A 19334-nucleotide genomic window follows, 5' to 3' on the forward strand; every position below is an offset into this window, starting at 1 on the left:
TGACTAAGAAAGAAAAGGGGGTTAAAATTAAAATAAAAAAGAACGAGTAGTTAACTACTTAAGATAAAGAAGAAAGCAAGACAAAATAGTCAAATAAGTAGTCACGCAGGCCAGCCTGCAGATAATGACTGTCAGTGGCACTGGCAGTACTAGTCGAATCTTGCTTGTACTCCTGAATTGTTTGAAGTGGGGATTACCCACTGATTCATGTAGATAAAGGGGACGCGAAGAAGCATGGAGAGAAAAGGGGGGAATGAGGGTGAAGGAAAGAAGTAGTAATGGTAGTAGTACTGTCAAAGGCCGCTCAGCCAACTTTAACTAATAGTAACTACTCTGTATAGATAGTAAGGGAACATTCTGCTGAAAAGATGGAAAGGCCGCGGAAGGCAGGGAGAGACTGGAAATTCGGAACCGAATTGGAATAATGATGGAAAAGAAGGAAGCAGAAAGACCGAAAATGGGCTGTCGTCCAATCGGCGCATCACGAGGCTCCTTGTCCGGCCCTCCTTGGGCTTTACTAACTTGTTACTAGTAAGTTAGTTAGGTAACAGTAGTTACCTATGTACCCTCTAGGTACTAGTGAGTAAGTAGAACATTATGTAGTAGGTAAACTTTGTGCTTCCCATTCATTTATTCTGTGCACACTACACACATGATATACTTACACTTGGCTCCTACTGCATGCACGAAGCTAAATCCATCCTCGCTTCTTATCTACATGCAATAATATATCAAGCGTAAGTACTCCATCCGTATGGACTTTCCCTCCGCTTTCCATGTTTTACCTCATATCATGACACCTCCCACAGCCTCCATAGTTTCAATGACCGAGTAATCAAAGTCACCGGACAGTAACGATCATCTGACACAAAACTACTATCTTATGTCTATTCAACGCTAATGTAGTCATCCGCCGTGGAGTGCTCCTAGGGCACGCTCTACGTAGAACAGTCACACATTATTTTTCTTCCAATCCCCTTTGGTGGAGAAGGACGACAAAGCAAACGAGAACAACAGGATGTTCTAATGGAGTCCTCATAACAAGTCCTCTATCATCCTTTTGCGTGCTAGAAAGCGTAGCCACGTTCGAATAGCCGGGCCATAATCATATCTTCGTCCTTCAGCATAATCCTCATCCATTTGCTGAGACTGTTGCTCTTCTCGGATTGTTGCTCGTAGTTCCTGTTGAGCATGACCCAACCTCTGCCGATGATGAACAAGTTCTTCCACTGAACATGCCCGATATTCTTTCTCTTGTCTTTCATGCACGGTCACTTGGTCGATGATTTTCCTCGTCAACGCATAGCTTTCATCCGGTCCCAGGATGGTATTTTCGTATATCGAATCCGCCAGAGTGGATTCAAGACCAGCAGAGCTCTCGGGACATGAGCTCAAGCGCTCTTGAATGATTTCTAGGCCCCTTACATTGGCAGCTAATTGATTGACAAGCTCAGGGAGCGGATCTCTAGCAACACTCAGGATAGAAAACTCTATCTGATCTTCTTCATATGCCTCCATTCTGGCGCGAATATCAGGCTTTACCAGGCTCAGCCAATCTTCATCCGATGCGCAAGAGCCTAAGGATCCGGCCCAGTCAGTGACAGATAGTTACCGTAATAGACTTGACATGACTTACCAAGCGCCTGAGGTTGACGTTCTAAGCCGTCGAACTTCCAAACTTTACCCAAGGCAGGGACGAAGGCAATGAAATGAAAACCCGCGTCTGCTTTATTATCAGCGGGCTTGTTCTTAGCTGGCCTACTTCGCTTGGATGTAGCCTCAGCTTTGAGATGGTAGTCTGAGCTAAGCATGTCCATCTTCCTGCTGCCAAATTAATCAAGTGAGTGCCCAGTGGACGAAGCAATTACCTGGCGAATGAATTATGTTTTCTTTTGACGAATTCGAAGTTACTTATTGCATCTCCCCTCAGTGCGGGTGTGAACGGCATGGTAAAGTCTTTGAAACTCTGTAGATTCTCCCCAAGGTCGATATTGGTGATGTTGTTGACGATGTTTAGAAGCGCCACACTGGCGCAAGCATTGCTGGCTGTCTGGGCTAGAATGTTAGTGGCAAGCTCTAGGGCTAGATCTGTAGACAGGGAAGACTGACCTGATTAGCAAACCAGAGGCCCTCCGGGCAGCTTGCTTCTTGCTTATCTGGATCATCCTCGCGCCAACGGAACAGGAAAATCAGACCATATATGGGTTTACTGTGGGTGTATAAGGTCTTGGTAATCAATAAACTAGATCATGGTGTGCCACTTACTTCAGAAATGCCATCATCTCCTCGTCAAGTGACACGACCTCTTGGATTTTGATCCCTTTTACTCCGAACTCCCGGAGCATCACATTGAAAAGAGCCTGCAGAAAGATGATCAATCATGGCGCTCAACACCGTGGGAAGCAATGGAAATATCGGTCATAGAGCCATACAGGTTCCGAATCCAGCTCACAGAATCCATTCCAGGAATCCTGCTCGAATTTCGATGCCGGTGAGTAGTAACCGTCCAAACCCTCAATGCCATTGCCTACAGTGGCAGTCGGCTGGGTTCCAACCCGTCGGCGTTTGGCCTGATGGGTCATGATGCCAGTAGTTGTAGGTCCCTAGCTAGTTCGGAGGTTATAGATAGTGGAAGAGGAATGGTGGGAACCGAGCAAAGCATGGATCCACAGGGCTGGTCACCATGCAGAAGGGGCAGAGATCATGAGAAATGGACCGTAGTCTTACTGACGGTAGGGAGAAGCATGGAAAGGCTCTCTCTGAGCCCACTTTAGAGGAACCAGCGTGTCAGGATTTGCCGTGTTACTAGCTACCTGCCTGCTTGATCAAAGGGAAGATGGAGGACTAGTCGCTGTGTAACACATTTACCGGGGGACTACTACGGAGTACACTCCGTAGTCTATTACACCACGTGTACGGAGTACTGGGATACCAGGTACTTACGGCTTCCCGCAGCATCGATCTACTCCGTAGATATGGAGTGTCCAGTCCAGAGGAGGCGAAGAAGTGGCCTTGTATATGATTATAGAGGAGTCTACTACGGCTCCCGTTGCATCTCAGTAAGGTCTCCCGTGGAGAGTAGTAGGTAGTTTAGTTTGTATACCAGTTACCTGAATCTACAGTAAGCGACACGCGTTTGCAGACGCGCGCTCTACTAGTACTAGTTTAGTTAGCGAAAGCATCCAATGGGCCTGTTTCCACCGTGTAACACGTGATCTTCATACATCATTAACGGGATCCGAGCTGCAAACTGGAGCACTTCCGACAGCTAAAAAGCTAAACCCTTGCATTTACTTATTACTCTTGTCTAGCTAGGTCCCGGTATTTCACCACTTATTGTTCGGGACTTTTCACATTGTCAAGCACATTTACCAAATTATAAAGGAAACATAATAGGTTTACAACGCGAGTACGTTATTAGTGTGCCAGATCTCGCCGAAGTTCTCTTTCGAATACGCGCAGCCCAACCTACTACTCACTAGCCTGTTTTCTTTTCCCTCGCGCTTTCTTTTTCTTTCGCAACATCGAACGGCTCAACAACCACTTTCCCCTGGTGAGTCCAAGACAACCGCCAGCCTCAGCAACTCTCGTGAGTAATTCATCCAATTTTCACAAACCATCCTTTCTAGAGCACAAAAAGCTCACCCTATTACGTCTACTATAGGTCTTTGTGCCCTCTTTTTGATGACCGCAGCATGCCATGAACGGTACTCCTCGACTTCGGTCTGCTTTCCCGCAGACACCACAACGAACTCCGAAGATCAGAGACTTGAGCTATTCCACATCTAAGCCGAAGCCCCGGGATTTAGAGCAGACGAAGAGTCTTTCAAAGATACCCGCACAAGATGCCAATCGACCACTCATACCAGTAGGGGTTATAGATGCCCCGTCGCAGCGACTTTACATTGCGGCTTTCTATGTAGCATTAAATGCTTGGCGAGTATACGAGTCTTGGACGGCATCCGATGATTTGGACTCGACTTGGTTATTCCTTAAATGGGCTGCTGTCGATGGTGTCTTTCTCTTCGGTCTACAGGCGCTGCGCATCCCGTGGCTAGAATGGGCTTTTCCCACTACACTTGCAATCTTCATTATTCACGTTGTCTGCAATGTATTCCTCATGTTTCGAATCCCCGTATGCTTGTCCACGTCGCCGCAGTAAAACAAAGAGCTTGCTAACTTGTAATTAGATCCCGGTTGGGACATGGATCGCTGGCATAGTCAAGTTGGCCTACGATAGAGAGCTGTCCATTTCTGAACGAAGTGTGAAGCCAGGTGATATCATTCACAACGCATCTCTTATTCTAGGAAAGCAGATCGTTCATATACTCCCCGAAGGGTAAGAGCCCCTAGTTTGGCAATTGACATAACTATTTGTATACGCTAACAAAATCATGCAGTTCAGCTATTCTAAACCCAGACCAAGTACCACTGTGCATCGACGCACAAAAGACTGCCATCGATTTGCTAATTCGAGTCAATCAAACGGATCCTATCCTTATCGAGTTGTTACGTCTAGATTACGACACCGGCGCAAATGAAACGATCATACTATCGTCCAAGCAGTTGAAACAGATGAAAAAATATGCAGAGAAAAGGCACCAAAGCTCAAGTTCAGACCTTCATCGAGATCTTCTCTATTCAACTCGGCGACCGGGCATTTATCGCCTGCAGAGGGTAGTAGATGAGTCTAACCTTGATGTACACATGCGCTCGTCTGATGCTCTCGTTGTCACTTGTCCCCGGGCGCTGGTTAAGAACTCGCACACTCATAAATGTCGAGGGGAACTGTCAAACCTGATACTAGCGGTCGAGGGCACGCCGCCATTGAAGATTAAGTACAGCAGACAAGTGAATCATCTTGACCGAGGATTTTCGTTTCAAAACATACATCCCGATAATTTGCGCTCGCCATTGTTGGGTCAGAGAAATTCCGGCCTCCTTTTCAATTCCAGAGAACCCGAAGTCGCCTGGGCTCAAAGCCAAATCATCGAAGTTCCGTTGAATGAGTCACTGAATGTGGGCGGGGAGTGGCTCTACAGCATTGAAGAGGTACATGATGGTGCAGGGAACATCGCAAATTATTCGGCGCTTTTGGATGTATTTGATCGCTCCTCGACCAAGTCTCTATCACAGTGGCATCAATTTTCAGTCCACGAGAGGCCACGCCTGTCTCTGACTGGCTGCAATGACCAGAGCTTCCTAGAGGTTGCACGTGGCGACAGCGTTGACCTTCCCTTGAAATACCATCCTTCTGGTCAAGGCTACGCCAATGATGGGCCCTTTTCTCTGGTGTACTCGTTCAGCGGTAGCGATCAAGAAAGTCCAAGTGAACAGCCTAACAAAGTTCGTCAACTCACACTCAAGAGTCTCGACCAGAAACCTCAGATTAAGGATCCGGGTTGGTACAGCCTGAACTCAGTTTCAAGCCAATACTGTTCTGGAGAAACGCTGGAACCCTCCTCTTGTTACCTGCGCAATCCTCCCGACCCTGAACTGGCCATTAGGTACGAGAAGATCTTTGACAAGTGCGCTAATAACCCTGTCGGTCTACTCGTTGATCTGGACCTCACTGGATCGCCACCTTTCCGGGTTCGATATGTTGTTGAACACTCGAAAGGCGTGGAGACAAAGTCCCAGACAATTGACGGGCTGCGTGCTCAGCTGGATTTCACCCCTTCAGAGGCAGGCGCCTATCGTTATCGCTTCTTGGACATCTCGGACACTGTTTACGCTCCGCAATCTCTCAGGGACAAAGTACCAGTCCTAGAACAAGATGTGAAACCTCCAGCTTCTGCTCATTTCCTTGGGAACAAGGAGGTGCGCAAGGCTTGCTTTGGGGAGCCAGTGTCCGTAGACGTAGCCTTCCTAGGTGAAGCGCCATGGACGCTGCAATACGAGCTCGTCCACAACGGCAAGAAGACGAAGTATTCTTTGGTTTCCGACAGCGAAATGGCCACAATTGTGACAGAAAAGCTCGTCAGCGGTGGCGAGTATGCCACTGTGCTAACTGGCGTCAAGGATCGTTCGAACTGCAAACGGACTCTCAGGGACACTATCAAGATTGACGCTCGCTCGAAGCCACCGCACGCGTCCTTCGGCCAGATTGAAAAAAGTAGAAAATACTTGGCTTTGCAGGACTCCAAGCTTGACATTCCGGTCAGACTAAGTGGGGAGAGGCCGTGGAACGTCAGATATCGCAACATGAATACCAATTCTGTCGTTCTTGAGAAGACATTCTGGCAAGAGAATAGCGTGCTCACCGTTGCTCAAGAAGGGCAGTACGAACTTGTGGACGTTGCTGATAGCTCTTGCCCTGGCTCTATTGACCAGTCAGCCAACGTCTTTGAGGTGTCCTGGATACCTCGCCCTCATATCACGACAGTGGATGGCTCTCCCGTTGGCGACGATGGCCACGTAACGAAACGCGATGTTTGTCAAGGCGAAGATGATAGTCTTGAGCTTCGGCTGTCGGGTAACCCCCCCTACGACATACAGTACGAGCAGCAGCGCAAGACGTCTCGTGGTTCACCGTCAGTCAGGCTACAGAGTCTGAAGACAGCCCTGAATGCTGCCTCCATGGAAATGGACACGTCAGAGCCTGGTTCCTATACATACAAATTCACAGAAGTCGGCGACCATCTCTACGACCATGATCCTCGCAGCCGGCCGGTTGTCGTGACGCAAAGGGTAAACCCCCTCCCCTCTGCACGTTTTGACTCGCCTGGTCGTATCTACGGTTTCTGCAAAGAAGACATCAGTGGCGAGGAACTGATACCCATTACTTTGGAGGGCGTACCGCCATTTTCCCTCGAAATCTCCATCAAGCACCACTCGAAAGCCAAACCAGAAATTGTGTCAATCCCAAACATCAAATCCAACAGGCATAACTTGCCTATCCCACGACGCCATCTTGAATTGGGCCAACATGTCGTCAGTATCCGCAAAGTGAGAGATGCACGTGGATGCCAGCAAGAAACCGAATTTGACTCTTCTTCGGTGAGGGTCGCGGTTTCGGACGTGCCCACAATCATCCCTCTGGAATCAAAGACCGATTACTGTGTCGGCGAACGCCTTTCTTTCTCATTGTCTGGTCACGCTCCATTTGACGTGTTCTATACATTCGACGGTGCATCCAAAAAAGCTACTTCCAAGACCACGAATTTCCGCCGGATTGCCGAGCGGCCAGGAGTCTTCACCATCACCGCTGTAGGTGACGGCGCGAGTGGAAAGTGCAAGGCACACAAGAACATAACAAAGACGATTCATGAGATGCCGAGTGTGAGAATCAGCAAAGGTCAAGTCTCCGTTGTTGATATACACGAAGGAGGAGAGGCCGAACTTCAATTTGAGTTCTGGGGAACACCTCCATTCGAGTTTACGTATGTCGCTCATTATCATTCCTCTTGTATATCACCGTGGTTTAACTAATGACTTGTTAGGTATATCCGGAGCTCGAATACTCGAAGAGGCAGAAAGCCCGAGATACTCGATATCAAGCACGATATCTCTTACGAGCACACGAAAAGCATCAAAACATCCGATGAAGGCACCTATGAAGTTGTCGCAATCAAAGACAAATACTGTTCCTTTTCTTCTCAAGAATCGATTGAGAAGACTGAGAAACCAATGGCACGCCCCTGAGATAGAAGGTAGAAGGAACTAATAGGATGTGTACGAGTGTGATTCCAGCATTTTGTTTTCTTTCTCATGAACTTTTGGTTTTTCCATTCGCAATCGCATCGCAACGGCGCTAGGTATTGAAATGTACAGGTTAAATCAATTGGAAAGGTCTATCTATAGCTATTCGTAAATTACTTCTCGGAAGCCACCTCTGTATGCACTTCTATACTATCCACCAAATCAGCACCTAGTCTGGCGATCTCGCTTAGGACGGCTTGGCAGTTCATAGACACTTCTTCGGTGGCTCTCGGTTCTGAGGGGCACGTTGAATATGCCAACTTCAGCGTCCATTTCTTCGGTTTGAGAATCTGTGGGTTCCAGAGACCGCCAATAACGCTGCAGCTTTCGTCGCCGTGGAAGAGAAGCATGTTTGGATGGTAACAAGCCTGCAGGTCACGAGCGAAGGACGACACCATTGCAGGTTTAGCAGTTCGTGCAGTTCTCCGCGCATCTAAGTTCTTGAATCTCGTAGGCAGTGCCAATCGTTCCTGTAGCAGGCCCGGGCGAATGTTGATAACGAAATCGTAGGGTGCTAGGGACGTATGGAACAAGTCTGACACAGTAAGGCCATAGCCCTGCTCCCGCAGCAATTTCATGGCCGCTTTAGCCAAAGTACACATTCGAGCAGCCACGACCTTTGGGGGCATTTCATGCTGTGTCCAAGTTACGCCATCAGTGTCAATATCGGAAGCAACAAACAAGGCGACGGTATTCATGGCCGGGTCGACGCTTCGCCAGGCAGAAAAGCGAGTCTGGATCGCTTCCATTGACTCCTTGTTTAATTCACCGAAATCGACCATCAATGGCTCCTGCTGCCAATCCCATCGGGCAAGGACATGAAGCGTCCTCAAAAAGCCGGCCATGACACTCGAGGGGCTGTCCCAAGGATAAGACTGGGTAAACACCCGGACAACGAGTAATTCAATCAACTCTTGATTGACATGACCTGCGAGCAGGTGGCAATTGAACCAATATTTAACGAGACGAATTGTTGGCGACAACAGTGGGAAGCGTGTACATAAAGTGCGGATTGCCTGCGTTAGACGAGGTGTTTGGATAAAGAGTCGTTTATATGCAGCTAAGGCATAAGCCACTTGTTGTTTCGCCAGCGGGCTAGCACCTTTCTCCTTCAGTTGACGTTCTAGCAACAGCTGCTCGCGCTCATGGTGAATCCTAAGGCGGAAAACTATTCCTGATGTATGGGTGATGTCCAAGAAGGAATTATTCATCAACCCCGTTGACTCATTTTCCAACCCAACTCTACAGGCGGAAGCAACCCCACCCGACTTCAAGGAGTCTCCTATCTTGATGAGAAAGGCGACCTTGGTCATCTGGATAGCCTTCAGATCATCTGGCCACCGGGCCGAGCTCTCAAACTGAAGAACAATGTCCGCAGGGTTGGATGCAACCCCAGCAGTACCATGGAGCCGGAGGGCAGTGTAGCGCAGACTAGGGCTAGCTGGTGCCAGATGCCTAACAGTTAGGGGAACACCATCCATGTCTTGAATTGATCTTTGCACTGAAGTGAAGGCATCGGTGATTGCCTGAAAAGCGGGACTCGAGTAAGAGAAGACATCGTCGCCGCCTTCGCGAAGCTTGTCGTCATATTCATCTCCAATGAATACCACGTCGTCTTTGGTGTAGTTAAAATGGCGGCTCAAGATGTACATCAAGATCTGATACACTATAGATGGTGATGACTTCTCATCAGTCCATACCAAGCTCTCTCGAATAGTACCATCCTTGAAACGTCTGAGTTCAGCCTTCTCTCCCCAAAATGACCTAAAAGAAGCTGCCTCTTCTTTCTGTTCTGCAGACGGGCCATGATCGACAACACGCTCAGCGTTGTCGGTATTAAGAACGATACCCACGGAGACACTTTGGCTTTCCGGCTTGCGATGCGGTTTTGCGTCTACCGGCCAGGGCTTGAAAACATCCCCGTAAATATGTACGAGATCCGCTCTGTCCCCAAGCGCTCTAACAATCACGTCATATACAGCAGTCTGGCTGCGAAGGCTCCGGAGGATGTTTGCACTGTCCTGCGCTGGAAGCTTCAAGATGCGATCAAATCTCAGAAGAGGTTCATTCACCTTGATGATAAAGACTTTGTCAAAGTTGTCGTCGCGAGATTCATTCAACATGCGCACAGTAGTGTTTGCTTCACGGCGAAGAAAGGCATAGGACCAAGGGGCCATTTTATAAAGGACATTCAACCCGCGTTTGCCATCATATAGGACTGGGGTGCCATCAGGAAAAGATATGTCCGTAGCGGAGAATAGCAACGGAATGGCCAGGTCCCTTCCTGCAATGAATTGAAGGGTCGCCTTGAATAGCTGGTAGCTACTATATGATTTTAGTAGAACGGGCTTGCCGTTGGGACCTCCTCCTTCGAAGAGGAGAGCCATGAGCACTGTCCATTCAAAACCACCGAATCCGCCCTTGAACGGAGATGAGCCCAGTCCCCGCTGTCGGAGCCATGTCCGGCCTAAAATGCAGGCATCCTTGAAGGATTCGCAATTCCGAGCAGCGTTGTAAAGAAACTTGTGATACTGTGCCACTGTGGCTTCTGAACGAAGAGCGGCATTGTAGAATGGGGTGGACTCCTGAGACACAGGCACATCCGTTGAGCCCTGGCGAATATTGTTTCTCGACGGCAAGGTCCGAGAGATTGGGAACAAGGAGTCTTCGATGGCCGTTATTATACGAATCTGAGTCTTTGCAGGCAGGGACTCCTTTATCTCGGTGCCATTAGGCTCCAGTAGAAGAACAGGACGAAGGCTGTCACCATCTTGAAGCCCAAATTTGACGGTGAGATTCAGTTCCTCCGCTTCCCTAATCCCGGCAGCAAGGCTCGCGATGTAATATGCCCGCTTGTGGAAATAGCGGTAGTTCACGTAATCCTTTTCCTGAAACAAAGCACTGGGCATCGTGACTGCCAAGTCCACCGACAACGGTACATCGCTTTTGGCACCTGTTTTCAAAGAGAGACTTCCGACCACATTGATATTTGTTGGTTTCGAGTAGGATACGGTGTACTTTGTATCCTTGGCCGGGCGAGGTTCAGGGAATGGAACGGTAATTCCATGCGCGCCACGCAGCTCCTTCTCCGCTTCAAAGGTTGATTTTGGTGGCCTATCTGGAAGACATTCGATAACGCTTTTCAACTTGTGAAGTGTCTCCTGGAGTCGCGAGACTTGTTTGTCATAGTTCGGCCTCGACCCATTCAGTAGTTCGTCCAGTTGTAGCTTGAAAAAGGTGGATTTATAGAAACCGCTGGCGAGCGCAAGTTCAGCGGAGCGGTCGTTCTTTGCTCGCCCACTGGTGCGCAGAGTAGAAACGTCGGACTTTCGAGAGGATTTAGCGGCATCGCTATCAGTCAGGTTATTTCGATTCGATACCGAGTATGCACTATTATTTTGTGTACGTGAGGAATCGTCCGGTGAAGGGCTCAGTCTCCTTCTTTTTGCTGTATGGGCCGACATATTGAAAAGGCTTCAAGGAACAAAAACTGCTCTGAGCGTTAATTGAGGAAGTTGTTGGAAATGCGACCCGAGCAGGAAAAATTGGCAGCTGTGTAAAAAGTACCCTCCCCTGTGATGGACTAGCTGTCTCGAATAGACTGCAATGTCTGCGTCGTTTTGTTTACTACCTCCAGTCCTTCCCTCTTTTTTTTTTCCCCTTTGCTGTAATTTTTAGCCTCTTGATTTTTGACTTGACGGGAAAGCAACGTCCGATCTCCGATACCCACTCTCACGTGGAGATAGCTAGCTGAGTAAGCAGCCAGATGAATGGATCTGTAACCACAGTTAGCTAGTAGTTACTCCCGGAACTCCGTAACTGACTAGTGTAAGTTGACCAGTGTAAGACCAAGAGGCCGTGTCTTGCATCGTTGGGACCCCAGGTGCAATTGGATTCGTCCCAAGCTACTACTATCAGTACTACTTAGTTCTACATCAAAGGCCTTTCCCTTTTTTCCCTTTATTTCCATGGATTATATAACATAATTTCTATTTTCTTGGGTAATATTGTATTCAGGTCTTGTCATATCTATCTAGTACTTCGGAGATAGGTACCCCGCATACAGTGTAAGGTAGCCCTTTCGTATTACCATGCAGCAAGTGCAAACAGCCTAACAGTATCAGTCAACCCTCCCTCACCATTACAATCTATGGAATGAGGAACAGAAGTAGAAATAGATTTTTGGGGCTTATAATACTTATTAGTTAGGGACTAAGCATGATGGCTACAATGATACTCTATCTCATGAGTTGTAAATTGTCCTGGGATGTACTGGCATTGATCATTGGCTAGACACCTCTGAGGGCAGCGCCGAAATCGCAGTTGACTCATTAGAATTAGTACGAACTACTAGTTAGTAGTTACTTATTGTCCTGACAAGTTTTCTTCACCATCCGCCACCTTGCTAACATTCTTTACACTACGTACCTTCTTTTGTCCGCCTCTGTTCTTACTGTCTTCGATATAGTGCCGTTTCCTTTGTGCTACAATGATCCAAGACATCGGAGGCCCAGTCCCTCCTCACACTGATCACGTATGTTCCAACCCCGCGCAACCCCGCCCAGCTTCTATTCACCACCCTTTTAGTTTTTGTCTCGGTCGCCATCTTGGCTCGGACGAGTTGCGCAAGGCTTAGAAGCTATTTTAAATCACATTTGGGCTTTACTCACATCCTCATAGGCAGTCAGTGTATCCCTTCCAACATGGAAAGCGAATGTTGCATACGAGGAAGGAGAGTCTTGGGTTGTGAATAAGATGCAATGCGGTTATCCTCGGTTCTTTATACACCCCATCATACAGGATCTGGCGAGGGAGATCGTACGTCGCTATGGAAGCCCAGAATTGGAAACGGCTATACTATTCCCTTCCCTCAAAACATCAGGGGTCTGCTATTCATTTCTCAAATCGAAAATACAAGCCGAGGAACCCTGCAATGTCCGGACAATAGATTTTGCCCTTCCTATTCAGGGCGAAGACGCGCCGTCTGGTACAGACTTGATACTATCGTGTGTGATATATCCCATCCAATACGCGCCAATCGCCAAGCAGGTCTGGCAACATACAGGAAATGGAATCTCAAGTAGACGTGCTGAGTTCTGCCTGAACGCTTTAAGGGATGGGTCTCTCGTGGAAAGGAAACCTGTAGCTCAAAGTATTGCATCGCCACGGTTTTTCAAGGGGCCCAGGAGGTATCAGGGTCGAGAGTCCATAAGTGGAAAGTCTCAGGGAAATGGGACGCACGCACGCGACAGTACTACAAGTACAATTACGACAACCAGCAGCATGCAAGATGGCCGCGAACATGTCCAGTTCATTGAAGAACGATTCGGTCGGAATCTAAGCACCTCGCTGGCCGGTCAGGCAAAGCTGGCTGTACGGCGACGCATTGCGGGCGTTTTGACAGCCGATGTGGAGCTTAACGAGGCCCTTGAAGAAGAGTCAGGAGAAGGACGTGTCGCGGGGCTGACAGAGTCCGATGTTTTTCTCTTTCCGACCGGCATGAGTTCCATCTTCAACGCACATCAGATGTTGATGGTTGCGAAGGGAGATATGAAGAGCATCTGCTTTGGATTTCCCTACACCGACACCCTAAAGATACTTCAAAAATGGGGCCCGGGCTGTTTGTTCTATGGTCATGGCTCTTCGGAGGATCTTGATGACCTGGAGTCAAGGCTACTGAAAGGAGAGAGATTCCTCGCTCTATTCACTGAATTTCCGGGCAATCCGTTACTGAAAGCCCCTGATTTGAAGAGGATCCGATCACTCGCCGACAGGTATAACTTCGCTGTTGTAGTAGATGAGACGGTTGGGAATTTCCTCAACATCAATGTGCTTCCCTATGCAGATATTGTGGTAAGCAGCTTGACCAAGATCTTCAGTGGTGACAGTAATGTTATGGGAGGGAGTGCAGTACTTAACCCCCATGGGCATCATTACGGTTCTCTAAAAGATATATTTGCACGCGAATATGAGGACAATCTTTGGGCAGAAGATGCCGTGTTCCTCGAAAGGAATAGCCGCGATTTCATATCCAGAATTGATAAGATCAATAAGACTACGGAAGACATCACAGCGATGTTGGAGGACTCTCCACTCGGTAAGCTAACAATCAAATCCCTTCGATGTTGGACTATTGGGTGTCATTGCTCGATGTACCTGCCCAATGCGTTCAATGCTAACTGACTTGCAGTGAAAAAGGTCTACTATCCGAAGTACAACTCTTCAAGACCCTTGTATGAAGCATTCCGCAACAAAAATGGAGGATATGGCGGTCTATTTTCGGTTACATTTCATTCAACGGCAGCGGCAGTTGCTTTCTTTGATCAACTCAAAGTACTCAAAGGACCTAGTCTCGGTACTAATTTTACACTGAGGTAGGTCATTGTCATGGCAGGAAAATGGGCGACAAGCCTGTTAACATTGATGCAGTTGCCCTTACACTCTGTTGGCGCACTATAGTGAACTAGAATGGGTATGTCAACCTCTCCGATCCCCGACACGGCATAAACTTCGCTTTTAGTTGGGTATATACTCATGCTTTCCATCATTTAGGCAAGCTCATTTGGTGTCGACTTTGACCTAGTAAGGATAAGTGTCGGCTTAGAAGATGTTTCGGATCTTCGCCAGCGATTCCAGCAAGCTTTGAATGCTGTCGCTGAAGTAAACACATGATGCAGGCTTCCTGGAAAGAGCGTTTATAGACTTACGAAAGCATGCATCATATGACCTACATAACATGCGACTTTCATGCCAAAGCTTTTCGGGTGACTACATATTTAGTGGACTGCCTGGTAGCTTGGTGAAAGAGAGTACTGAACTTCCAAGGGCCTATCATAGCCAATGAGCCATGGCTTGAGGTTCCAGAAATTAGCCCAGTACCGCGATGAATATTTTGCTCTATTAACTTTTCAGTCGTGTTCCACTTATCTATCAAGCCAACAACCACTCTCCGGGTGTTGTATCTGTGGACCCTTAGACTAGAGACCCTTTGACAACCAAATACAAATTATCTGCACGGCATCCATGTCCGTGCCTACGTGTCCCCGTGATCACTGACGCTCAAGAGTACAGTGTACTAGCGTGCCTGATAGCCTACAAATACAAATATTGAGGGCCCAATTAGCTGGGCAAATTTGCCGGGAAACCATAGGTGATTGATCTTCTTAGTTGCCTTCATGATAAGGAGCAGCTATAAGCTAAACCAGCTGGTGCACCCAGTGCTCCGAATTGCTTTCGAGGTTATTTTAAAGAACAGCGATAATTATAAAGATAATCAGGACAAAGACTCTAATAACAATAACGGCTGAAAAGCGAAGACTAAACGGTGTAAATAGGTCTGTACCCAAGTTTCTCTACATGATCAGTTAGGCTAGTGCGGCGCCAGAGTCACGAGACTAGCAGTTCGGAAAAAGTCGACTTCCCCAATTTCGTCCGGTACCTCCCCTACAAACCTCTACTTGGCTATGTCTAATTAATCTTAGGCTTTTGGCATCTTCTCGTATGTGTTCCACTTTAGCACTTCTTATGTGCTGTATATTTATGTTAAATCAATGATTCACTAATTCCTCACTTCTGCTTCCTTGCACTAGGTACCATCTGACGGCCACCTCTTCCTCCAGCTGTAGCTGCTTACTTGCTATCATCTCAGAGCCGAAAAGACTGAGATTGGTCGCGATGGCGAATTGCCTTGCAGCTCCTAGGCGGCCTCTTCTGGCACTGCCATTCCTTCTGCCCTCTCCTTACGAGTGCGTCACCCTAGGTTTGCGACGCAATCAGTCTTCATACAGGCGCACAAAGCAGCGTCTACGTGTCAAGCCAGATGCCTCATTTGGCTCTTCTGTGAGCCATTCTCAAGAGGATCATATCATCTACAACCCACCGTCAAGTGCGCCGTCAGTTTACCACACGCCCACTAAATTCTTGCCCTCTGATGATATCCGGAGAAATTTGCGCAACGCGTCTGTCAAGGGTAGCAACGCCGAATCCCTTCCCCTCGCAGCCAAAGTGACCACCGAGAAAAAATACCATCTAAACCCATCAGATATAAGAGAGATTCGCAGGCTCAGGGCCACTGATCCGATGACATGGAGTCGGTTGAAGTTGGCCAAGCGCTTCGACTGTTCCCCAATGTTTATTGCAATGGTCTGTGAGGCTAGTCCAGAGAAGAAGGACATCCAAAAGCGAATCCTGGAAGCTGTGCAATCAAGATGGGGATCGAAACGTCGGATGGCCAGAGAAGACCGACAGCTGCGGAAGGAGACATGGGGAAGGGATCAGTAAAGCCACAATCAGCTATTATTTTCCCCCCACTTGTCTTTACCTCAATCATATTTTCTGTCACGCACCGCCTTACTTTCGATTGGGTGTACCAAAGAGACTTGTTCGCTTGCGAACATGCATCGAGGAAGCTCAACATTTTGTATAAAATCATGTATTCTAGCGTTGTCACTCTTGGGAAATGAAATGTATTTTAGAAGATTGGCTGTGTTATTGGCTTTGTTTCTTTTCTTCACCTTTCAGTAGCGCCCAAATTCTCCTGGTTCTTATCGAGGTTAGATGCTCATTAATGGCTATGGGCGCTTATTTGCGCTCCGGAACGGGAACCTTCCTAGTACCAAGCCGAGGTGGGCAGGACGGACAACCAACCGAATGATAGCGAGGATACTGTTAGGTAAACCTGTGTCAACCCAACAAGCAAATCAGGTTACTTCCATTATCTTCCACAGCACAAATGCCCCTCCCCCTCCGTCGCATTGCAACATCGCTTAGCTGGAGGGAGTGCAGATTATATCTGTCATCATCACCTGCGCACTTCAAGGATATCCGGGCGCCACGAATATCTTCCATTCAACACCAAATACGCCATCTATCTTTACGCCGCTCATTTTACGGAAATATCAGTGATCCAAAAATGGCACCGCAACTTGAACCTTTCTTCAAGCAGTAAGCCACCTTCATTTTACTCGTCCTCTTTTTTTGTCATTGCTGGTTTTGCTTCTACTTTGGCCGTTTCCTTCCTTGTCATATGCTTCTACTATGGTCCGCTGGCTGACATGATTTGGGTGACCATCTGCACAGGGTCGACGATTTGTCGGGCTCTTTCATTGACCGTACGTCACGCTCTCCCAAACTCCTGCTGTGGAGAATACATCCTCAAATAACTCAAAGGTCTACGAAAGGCTGTCGCTATCCCATCTATTTCCGCACAGGATGAGAACAGAAAGGATGTCTTCAAGGTGTGTACTGCAACCTGACTCAGCCCTCATCACTACTAAACTAATCCCTCATTTTTCCCCCATCAGATGGCCCAGTTTCTTGCTTCCGAGCTTGAGAACTTGGGTGCCGAAGTGGAACAGAGACCGTTAGGTAAACAACCTGGAAAAGAGCACCTAGATCTTCCCCCGGTTGTGCTTGCTCGTTATGGTAATGACAAGAGCAAGCGAACCATCCTGGTCTATGGGCACTATGACGTGCAGCCGGCTTTGAAAGAAGATGGCTGGGCCACAGAGCCTTTCGAGTTGACCGTCGATGATCAGGGAAGAATGTACGGGCGCGGAAGCACGGACGATAAAGGTCCCGTCCTCGGCTGGCTGAATGTTATTGAAGCTCACAAAAGGGCTGGTGTTGAGTTCCCGGTCAATCTGCTCTGTTGCTTTGAGGGGATGGAGGAGTATGGCTCAGAAGGTTTGGAAGAGTTCATTCAAACCGAGGGCAAGGAATTTTTCAAAGATGCAGATGCCGTTTGCATCTCGGACAACTATTGGCTTGGGACCGAAAAGCCTTGCTTGACCTACGGGCTCCGAGGCTGCAACTACTACTCCGTGAGCATTTCGGGCCCTGGTCAGGACTTGCATAGCGGGGTCTTTGGTGGCACAGCCCACGAGCCGATGACTGATCTGGTTCATGTGCTTTCTAAACTTGTCGATTCGCAGGGAAATATCCTGATCCCTGGAATCATGGATCTTGTTGAGCCCCTTACGGAGGAAGAAAAATCCCTATACCCTGGCATCAACTACACTATGGATAATCTTCACGAGTCACTGGGCAGCGAGACAAGCATTCATTCCACCAAGGAGAGAACTCTCATGGCAAGATGGAGGTACCCGTCTCTTTCTCTCCATGGTATTGAGGGCGCATACTCTGCTCCTGGCGCGAAGACAGTAATTCCAGCTAAGGTCATCGGCAAGTTCTCAATCCGAACCGTGCCGAATATGGAAAGTGAGGACGTGAACAAACTCGTCTTCGACTATGTCAAGGCAGAGTTCGCCAAATTGAATAGCAAGAACACATTGAACGTGTGGCTCCAGCATGATGGAAAGTGGTGGGTTGCCAGTCCGAAGCATTGGAACTTCTCAGCTGCAAGCAAAGCTGTGAAACAGGTTTTCGGTGTTGAGCCGGATATGACCCGTGAGGGTGGCAGGTATGTCTTCTGATTCATACTCGCCATCTATTACACTGCTTCAGATACTTCGAGACTGATATCCATATAGTATCCCTGTCACACTAAGCTTCGAGCAAGCTACAGGCAAGAATGTCCTCCTCCTACCTATGGGAAGCTCGACTGATGCTGCTCATTCGATCAACGAGAAGCTCGATAAGAGGAATTATATTGAAGGAATCAAGTTGCTGGGAGCGTATTTGCATTACGTTGCGGAGGAGCCTATGGACATCTGACCGTATGACACTCTGGAGACCTTCGCAGTCGCTTAAGTCTACGTCACCCCTCTCACTCACAGTGTGAGAATTCCGGTGGATGACTTGTCCTCTTCCAGTGGGACCTCGAAGGTACCTGAGGCCTCATGGCATACATTGAAGCTTGCAGCTCTCTGCATAGTACCTAGGGATGCTTCGTCCCAGTATAAGTCATATCATTTGGATGAAGGACACTGTAGCATCGCAAATTCCAAGATATTCGCATAATCACTAGAGGCAATGATCACCAGTTGTTCTTTTGCATCAAAGCAATGGCAAGGTATACGCAAGATGGTAATTTATGCCCCAAAAGGGCTGCATCAAATACCTTCTTGGAAGTTAGCAAGCAGCGAGCTCCGTAAGACAACATCAACCGCAGGGTGGGGATATTTGCGGTGTTGTTCCTTTCAGTCTTCTCCCGAAGGAGCCTTAATTGGATTTCTTTCATGTCACGTGTAATGACGACGCGCGACGACGCGACTTATCAATATCCGATAAGCCTCCAACACGAAACAAAGATGGGCACAGTTCTTTCGGCTTCAGCGGCCAAGCCACCAAGTAGTGAATGAAAGGAGCAATCTGGTTCTTTGTCGACCGTTTCATTTAATCTTGAACATTCTCTCGTCTCCCCTTTCTATTCAAATTATATGCTATGGCCAGTTGTAATCCCGATATTTCAGCCGCCTTTCCTCGATGCCGTCAATGAAACGCTCTCAAACGTCCCTAGAGCCTTCGGACTCGGACGATGAAAATACTAGCGGCTACTCGACTTCGGTATGTGGCAGTCTTAACGTATAAGTAAAGCCGCTAACCTAGACGAACTAGCCAAAACGCCTCCGTAGGACTAACAGTCCTCTTTCAGAGGGGAGCGCGGTGGACAGAAATGATGGTGATGAAGAATCAAGAGTCCGATCCCTTACGCAGGTTCTTGATGATGACGA

General features: G+C 48.0%; 6 protein-coding genes across 6 annotated transcripts; 4 read left to right on the forward strand and 2 right to left on the reverse strand.

The window, feature by feature from the left end:
- Positions 1-635: 635 nt before the first annotated feature.
- BO87DRAFT_407774 (ubiquitin C-terminal hydrolase 37) lies at positions 636-2831 on the reverse strand. Its single transcript, XM_025626102.1, has 6 exons — positions 2433-2831; positions 2266-2360; positions 2110-2209; positions 1869-2050; positions 1637-1821; positions 636-1577 (listed from the first exon to the last, which is right to left on the reverse strand). The coding sequence occupies exons 1-6, from the start codon at positions 2580-2582 to the stop codon at positions 1036-1038; spliced, it is 1254 nt and encodes a 417-aa protein (XP_025478640.1). The 5' UTR covers positions 2583-2831; the 3' UTR covers positions 636-1035.
- A 452-nt stretch (positions 2832-3283) lies between these two features.
- Positions 3284-7804, forward strand: BO87DRAFT_377764 (putative nuclear envelope pore membrane protein). The gene is made up of 5 exons (XM_025623632.1): positions 3284-3589; positions 3665-4135; positions 4191-4339; positions 4401-7382; positions 7443-7804. The coding sequence occupies exons 2-5, from the start codon at positions 3701-3703 to the stop codon at positions 7642-7644; spliced, it is 3768 nt and encodes a 1255-aa protein (XP_025478641.1). The 5' UTR covers positions 3284-3589; positions 3665-3700; the 3' UTR covers positions 7645-7804.
- On the reverse strand, positions 7775-11344 carry BO87DRAFT_377765 (rRNA-processing protein UTP22). The gene is made up of 2 exons (XM_025623633.1): positions 8329-11344; positions 7775-8272 (listed from the first exon to the last, which is right to left on the reverse strand). Exons 1-2 carry the CDS (start codon positions 11163-11165, stop codon positions 8107-8109), a joined length of 3003 nt encoding a protein of 1000 aa, XP_025478642.1. The 5' UTR covers positions 11166-11344; the 3' UTR covers positions 7775-8106.
- Positions 11345-12103: 759 nt separating this feature from the next.
- Positions 12104-14849, forward strand: BO87DRAFT_460186 (cystathionine gamma-synthase). The gene is made up of 4 exons (XM_025628998.1): positions 12104-13798; positions 13892-14075; positions 14131-14173; positions 14254-14849. The coding sequence occupies exons 1-4, from the start codon at positions 12457-12459 to the stop codon at positions 14371-14373; spliced, it is 1689 nt and encodes a 562-aa protein (XP_025478643.1). The 5' UTR covers positions 12104-12456; the 3' UTR covers positions 14374-14849.
- A 303-nt stretch (positions 14850-15152) lies between these two features.
- On the forward strand, positions 15153-16226 carry BO87DRAFT_361713 (mitochondrial 54S ribosomal protein mL58). The gene is made up of 2 exons (XM_025621597.1): positions 15153-15199; positions 15291-16226. Exon 2 carries the CDS (start codon positions 15376-15378, stop codon positions 15979-15981), a length of 606 nt encoding a protein of 201 aa, XP_025478644.1. The 5' UTR covers positions 15153-15199; positions 15291-15375; the 3' UTR covers positions 15982-16226.
- A 125-nt stretch (positions 16227-16351) lies between these two features.
- On the forward strand, positions 16352-18818 carry BO87DRAFT_377767 (M20 family dipeptidase). Its single transcript, XM_025623634.1, has 5 exons — positions 16352-16644; positions 16780-16811; positions 16870-16937; positions 17004-18121; positions 18192-18818. The coding sequence occupies exons 1-5, from the start codon at positions 16613-16615 to the stop codon at positions 18373-18375; spliced, it is 1434 nt and encodes a 477-aa protein (XP_025478645.1). The 5' UTR covers positions 16352-16612; the 3' UTR covers positions 18376-18818.
- Positions 18819-19334: the final 516 nt, after the last annotated feature.

Source organism: Aspergillus neoniger, assembly GCF_003184625.1.
Source record: "Aspergillus neoniger CBS 115656 unplaced genomic scaffold BO87scaffold_21, whole genome shotgun sequence".
Classification (NCBI taxonomy): domain Eukaryota; kingdom Fungi; phylum Ascomycota; class Eurotiomycetes; order Eurotiales; family Aspergillaceae; genus Aspergillus; species Aspergillus neoniger.

Excerpts from the sequence above, each read along its gene's own strand:
- BO87DRAFT_377767 (XM_025623634.1), top strand. The coding sequence starts at position 16,613 with ATGGCACCGCAACTTGAACCTTTCTTCAAGCA. Across the intron at positions 16,645-16,779 it reads CTTGAACCTTTCTTCAAGCA|GGTCGACGATTTGTCGGGCT; the intron begins GTAAGCCACCTT and ends CCATCTGCACAG. Across the intron at positions 16,938-17,003 it reads ACAGAAAGGATGTCTTCAAG|ATGGCCCAGTTTCTTGCTTC; the intron begins GTGTGTACTGCA and ends TTCCCCCATCAG.
- BO87DRAFT_407774 (XM_025626102.1), bottom strand. The coding sequence starts at position 2,582 with ATGACCCATCAGGCCAAACGCCGACGGGTTGGAACCCAGCCGACTGCC. Across the intron at positions 1,822-1,868 it reads AAACATAATTCATTCGCCAG|GAAGATGGACATGCTTAGCT; the intron begins GTAATTGCTTCG and ends ATTTGGCAGCAG. Across the intron at positions 1,578-1,636 it reads ACGTCAACCTCAGGCGCTTG|GCTCTTGCGCATCGGATGAA; the intron begins GTAAGTCATGTC and ends CCGGATCCTTAG.
- BO87DRAFT_377764 (XM_025623632.1), top strand. The coding sequence starts at position 3,701 with ATGAACGGTACTCCTCGACTTCGGTCTGCTTTCCCGCAGACACCACAA. Across the intron at positions 4,136-4,190 it reads TCCTCATGTTTCGAATCCCC|ATCCCGGTTGGGACATGGAT; the intron begins GTATGCTTGTCC and ends ACTTGTAATTAG. Across the intron at positions 7,383-7,442 it reads ACACCTCCATTCGAGTTTAC|GTATATCCGGAGCTCGAATA; the intron begins GTATGTCGCTCA and ends ATGACTTGTTAG.
- BO87DRAFT_377765 (XM_025623633.1), bottom strand. The coding sequence starts at position 11,165 with ATGTCGGCCCATACAGCAAAAAGAAGGAGACTGAGCCCTTCACCGGAC. Across the intron at positions 8,273-8,328 it reads ACTTGGACACAGCATGAAAT|TGCTGCGGGAGCAGGGCTAT; the intron begins GCCCCCAAAGGT and ends CGGCCATGAAAT.
- BO87DRAFT_460186 (XM_025628998.1), top strand. The coding sequence starts at position 12,457 with ATGCAATGCGGTTATCCTCGGTTCTTTATACACCCCATCATACAGGAT. Across the intron at positions 13,799-13,891 it reads GTTGGAGGACTCTCCACTCG|TGAAAAAGGTCTACTATCCG; the intron begins GTAAGCTAACAA and ends ACTGACTTGCAG. Across the intron at positions 14,174-14,253 it reads ACTATAGTGAACTAGAATGG|GCAAGCTCATTTGGTGTCGA; the intron begins GTATGTCAACCT and ends TCCATCATTTAG.
- BO87DRAFT_361713 (XM_025621597.1), top strand. The coding sequence starts at position 15,376 with ATGGCGAATTGCCTTGCAGCTCCTAGGCGGCCTCTTCTGGCACTGCCA.